The sequence below is a fragment of the Drosophila grimshawi genome, unplaced genomic scaffold (assembly GCF_018153295.1).
Source record: "Drosophila grimshawi isolate 15287-2541.00 unplaced genomic scaffold, ASM1815329v1 contig_848, whole genome shotgun sequence".
NCBI lineage: Eukaryota > Metazoa > Arthropoda > Insecta > Diptera > Drosophilidae > Drosophila > Drosophila grimshawi.
Genome location: NW_025063692.1, coordinates 13440733 through 13446701, shown reverse-complemented (window position 1 = coordinate 13446701; position 5969 = coordinate 13440733). Strand labels below are relative to the sequence as shown.

General features: G+C 38.6%; 1 protein-coding gene across 1 annotated transcript; it reads right to left on the bottom strand.

Annotated features, from left to right (window-relative positions):
- Window positions 1-1166: 1166 nt before the first annotated feature.
- On the bottom strand, window positions 1167-5739 carry LOC6565950. The gene is made up of 2 exons (XM_001992675.2): window positions 5269-5739; window positions 1167-3728 (listed from the first exon to the last, which is right to left on the bottom strand). Exons 1-2 carry the CDS (start codon window positions 5733-5735, stop codon window positions 3542-3544), a joined length of 654 nt encoding a protein of 217 aa, XP_001992711.1. The 5' UTR covers window positions 5736-5739; the 3' UTR covers window positions 1167-3541.
- Window positions 5740-5969: the final 230 nt, after the last annotated feature.

The window sequence follows — 5969 nt, the reverse complement described above, 5'->3', positions numbered from 1 at the left end:
GTCAGGGGTTAGAGGGATTGATGATGAATTGGGTCGAACTAATGCCTGCTGTCCTGCTGGGCTGGGCAGGCAGCAAGCCGAGTTCAATGTCCTTTTTCTTTTTTCTGTTTTTTAGCGAGACTTTTCGCTGCTACACACATACATATACACACACATACACACATATATGAATATGCATATGCATATATAAGTGTGTGGCTTATTAATCTGAGGACTGGCGGACAGACTGACTGACTAGCTGATTGTTTGATTGATTGATTGTTAGTTTGATTGATTGATAATTCGATCTGAATATGCTCAGCTTGATTTGATTGTTTCGCTTGTAGGAGCTTTACTGGTTGCCAATCACTTATAGTCTAACATTTAAAGTACTCGTAGGTAAATTAGTTTTAGTTTGCTTTAAGTTAGTTAGTTTAAAGTTTAGGTTTAAAGTTACACGTTCTTTTCCATTTCCTTCCTCTTCACTTTGTTCTTTGTCTTTAGTTACATGGTACATTTTAACTCTCGTTTTGTATTCATTTGTGATTCTCACAATTACTATGTTCTAATTAAACAATAACAAACATTTCAATTTTTTTTTTTTTTCATACATAGAGAATTTTTTAATTGCTTTGCATTCCATTTTGCACCTTTCATATATATATATATATATATATATATTTTTTAATGTTTTTGGCTTTAATTAGCTTTGTTATTATCGTACATTTTATAGTTTGGAATGTAAACAAACATCTGAAGCTACAAATTACTGCAAGTGTTTTAATTGTATATGTGTGTGCTTTGGGAAGTTTGCGTGTCAATATGAGATGCATAATAGTGACATTACTCTAAAGGAAATAGCGATTAAGAGAGAGAGAGAGAGAGAGAGAGAGAGAGAGAGAAACACAGATTTGGTTTCTCCTGAAGAAATTATGTTTAGCTACAATAAATAGTCGGTAGATAGTTCGATTGGTGGTACTCAAGCGGTGGTTATTTATTTCAGGTTTGCTAGTCCTCAGAAACTAGTCGCAATTTAAATGCTGGGCTACTCATACTCCATTTATAATTTTGCAATAGACTGAGCCAAAGTTAATTCTATTAGGATTGGTGTATATCGCAAGTGAGTAAGCCGATTCAAGTTACTAACTATATAACTATATATAGTTTTCCAAGTGACAATTTCTTACTTTTTTTTTTGTTTTTTTGTTCAATGTGAGTTTCTCGAAATTAAAAAAAAAAAATGTTAACATGAATCAAAATTGTAAGTTTAATTTTTTGTTTAATTCCATCTTCAAATAAATACTATAAGACAATTAGTTATTTGTAATTGTAATCAGTTGATATCTAATCAAAAGTTGCTTGATTGTTCTGATGCCCATAAGCATAAATTGGATTCCCAAAAATGTAAATGCTGCAATAGTTAATTAATGTTTGCAATGTGTGTTTACTCTGATATTTGCATACTCAGAAACTCTAGTGTGGATATGTATAAAGGAGAATCTATTGGGTTTCTGGGCACTGGTATGTATAAGGCCAGCTGGCATTGTGTTTTGATAGTCATAATTAGTTAGATGCCACATATTTTAGTTAACGTTGTCAGAAAGAGATTTGCATTCTTGGGCAGCAAATGCTGCGAGCTATTTGGGGGAGGGGATGCTCTCATAAACAACAGTCAATTCAAAAACGACGACTATTAAAAGGGGATATTCGTATTCGTATTCGCAATCGCATTGCCGTTGCCATTGCCATTGGCATTGGTTTTGGGTTCTGTGTTCTGTGTTCTGCGTTCTGGCATGCTGGCATGTTGGCATTGGCATTGAGGTAGTGTGGCATATTACGCATACGCCATGTGCTACACGTGTCGCTTACAATAAAATACGACAACCTTGTAACTAAGTGCCTGTGTATAAATATATGTATGTGTAGTGTCCTTGACCTAGACTGTCCTTCAAAATGTTGTGTCGAGGCTGCGTTCCGTTAGTAGAAATTTGATATTCGGCTGACAACTCATACACTCTGCACAAATTATGCCCCAGAACTTTACATATATTAAACTATTTCAAACGCTTTCGTTTTTCTTATATTCAAAATTAACATTACTCAATTTCAGAGTCATTTTTAAATTGTAAGCGGAAATTAGAAACATTGCGTGGAAATACGTAAAAATTTATATGAAACGATCAGAAATATTCTTGTGATGACCAATAAAAGAAAGGAATCTTAAATATCTCAACGTGTACACTTTTGAAACATTTTGAATTTATTTTATTCAAATTATGCTTTTTTCTGGATTTTCGGGCTATTTGAAACATCACCAAATTCATCTAAGGCAATATTTTTCCGAGTGTATATGGAATGGAGCTCCGCAACGATTTGAGAGACAATTTGGTGTTGAAATACAGGCTTGAGCAAATAAATAAATATTTTATATTTGTTGATTTAATTGTAGTTTCAAATATTGTGGATGCAGCTGTTCCTGACTGCTATTAAATGTTATTTGCTGCATTTGATTTTATTTGTTCGATTTCCGTACCAATTTTGTTAGTTTTTGCTGAAAGTTTTCTATTTCGGCTATTTGGACATGGTTGGTTCCATTTTGTTCTTTATTGCCTTCGGCTACCGTCACTTTAAGTAAATTGCGGTTTGCTGATTGGAAGCATGGGGAGTGGTGGGGCAGAGTGGCCACACTATCGGAAGGTGCAGCTGTGCAAATTGTTGCATCAAAAAATAAGCGACAGATGTTTTTGCAGCGTTTTTCGAACGATTGTTCTGTGTTTCGCTTTTCGCTTGAAATACCCTGTAATCCATAGAAAAAGTTTTTGGACAATTGAATATTATTTTACTCCAGCCACTGTTTAACATTGATTAAATGGGGTTTTGACAATGAAAAACAACCAACACTAAGATGGTTTCATCGGCTTGCTATTTGATTTTCATAAGGTGTTATTTGCGAACTCTACAAATTGAGATATAGGTTTGGCTTTTATGTAGCCCAATGATTTTGTGTACAGGGTGTCTTCTAGTTGAGTTTTTCTCGCTTAATTGTTACATCCTCTGTTTGTGTTTTGTGTTTTTTTTTTTTGTTCATCTCTGCATTTTCCTCCGAATTCCCTCTGGCTTTGACTCTCTTGCTTGCTCGTTCTCTCTCCATTGTTTTGCTCTCTTTATCGCTAGCTATTTCTTACTCTCTCTGTCCATTTCTCTCTCTCTCTCTCTCTCTCGCGCTCTATCTCTCTCTCTCTCTCTCTCTCTCTCTGTCAGCAGTTGAATTTTAATTTTCGTTTGCACAGTTGTTTATTTTTTTATGCGTTGTCGCAGCAAACCAATTTTTTTCTTTTCCTCTTGTTTTTCACAAAAGCAAAATGAGGGCGAGAGCGAGGATGTTAACGATGGGAGTGGGAAGCTGGGGTAGTGGGGGGTGGGACGTGGGGGGTGGGTATATGGAAATATGTTATGTCCAGTTTGTTCGTCAATTCCAACCGTGTCCCGTATCGCGCGCATTCCCCGTCTCCTTTTCCTTTACCTTTGCCGCCCATTGTCCGCGCCGCTCGCCGCTCACCGCTTATGTCTGGACGGGCACATTGCTGTCCGCCTCCTGGAGCACGGGTGCTGTCCAGACGCCGCTGCCGCTGCGCTGCGTCTTGCGCTGCTGCACAATCCCGTCCATGATGTCCAGCTGCAAGTTGTGTATGCTGCCGCGATGATCTGTCAACGGTGGCCCAGCGATTGCACTGCCCCGACGACTGCCGCTGCGAATGTGAATAAAAGTACGTATAAATTCACATAACCATTAACATATATACATATATAACTACACATATACATGTCTAGCAGATCAAAGAGAATACAGTATGAATGGACTTAAGGTCAAGTTCAAAGTATTGTTGTTGCAACCATTTAACGGATATAGGATGGAAGGCATAAGCAAAACCAGGACAGTTGCAGTCAGTGGTAACCGACTGCAAAATATTCTAATATAAATGGGATATAATTTGAGTAGTGATAAAAAAAAATCTAACAAATGCAGATGTAATCCGAGAGATATGTGTTTTTCTAGAGTGATTTTTCTTGTAATCAGCCCGGATATATATATATATACGGATATATCGCAGTTAACGTTGATATTTTGGCCATTGGGAAACAAAAGCTTACTGATCCATACTAATACTTATTCCAAATAATTTGAAGATTATTTTGCTCAAATTATGATACATATATGCAAATAAATTAATTATTAAACTAGTTAAATTTTTTAACTTTTGGCAGACAGATGTTCGCGCAATTTATTACAAAATCATATTCAAAGATATATTTGAAAACTCTTTGAAGATTCCATGCAAATTTGTATTCAAAAGTTGCGTATTGGAAATATTAATATTTGTTCAACTTAAGCAATCTAAAGTGACCTTAAAAAAAAAATTCTTTCTTGATTATGGTTAGAGGGTATACACGAACACATACAGATGAATGTACTCGGATAGCCCCAAATCGAAATGTTACTTTATGGCTTGAGATTATTCAAACCAATAAAATCAACTCGATAAAGAGCTCAAAGGAGTATTGACCCATATACTATTTTGGGCATTCGGCATTCGGCTGTTCACTTCGAACCATACATTAAGCTTGAGCATTTTCCCGAGTTGAGCCGAGTTGAGTTGAGGTCTGGCAATTTCATTACAATCTCATTAGGCTACGGCAAAAGCGAGCATTGGCAGGATATCAAGAATTTGTTGCTGGCACAGCACAAAAGCATTCAACAGCCGTTGGCTCAATTCAATTAGGGGAGAGTCAGGGAAGCCATGTTCTGCCATGCCATGTCCTTTTGGTCTGATGGTCTGATGGTCCTGGTGATTGATTCTATGGCTGTTGCTTTGCTGATTGTGTGTGCCGCGCATTTTCATGGCTAATGGCACACACAACATGCAATTATGGACACTAAACTAGCTTTCGCCACACTATCAGTGTGCAAAAATAACATGGAATTATTCCTGCGCAAGTCGAGTTTTATAAACTCTCTCAGTTTCTTCACTGATTTTTTCATTTGTCCCACAAATGTTAGAAACATAAATACACCCGTAATTAGTAAGGCAGCAACTTACATTCTGTAGACATTCGAGAATTTACAATATGTTGATAGTGGAATCAGGCTACAAGAGACTGTTGGCCGTCAGACAGACGGATCTGGCTATAACGAGATGGCTAGTGATCAAGAATATATCGCAGAGTTCTCGTGCAAGCTTGACAACAATATACAACTACCCTCTGAAAGCGTATAAAAATTGCAATTACCTGAACGAAACAGCGGAAATGGATTCACGCCGATTGCGTCCGAAGAGCGTTGGCGGCACCGCTGATATGGTGACCACAGAGTGACGTCGCCCGCCAGCGGTCGGATTGGCCTTCTGGGAAAGAGTGGCCAGAAATTCGACCTCTTTGGGGCTGAGCCCGCCCGTTTCGCCACCGACCTCGGACAGGCGACGCACCTGACTGGCTGTGATGCCCTCGGTGATTTGGAGCGAGGGCAGCGAGTGCTTGCGACGCTGCTGCATATCGGGAAAGGGGCATAATAGATACGGATTGACCGGTGAGTCCGGCTCGGAGTCATCGCTGTTCGTCCGCCGGGTGGCACTCGGATCACAGCCCCCGGCAGCCCCCTCCAGTTCGTCACCGTCCTCGGCGGCATGGGACTCCTCAACGACTATCAAGGGCTCTTGGGTGCTCAGATTGAACACGGGAGTAAATGAGGAACGACGCATCTTCGACACTGCAATGAAAATCACAAATGAAATTAATAATAATCAGATGGCAATAAACTTTTCGATAAATTAAAATGTCAAGCAAAGTTCGCCACAGCTGTGCTTTTCTCTTTGTGTTTTTCTTCGACTTGCGCAAAACTTTCTTCCATTAACAATGTATCCTAACCTTCCTGTTACATAAAATATATATACACACACACACAAACACAACACAAGCACACATACTTATGTGAA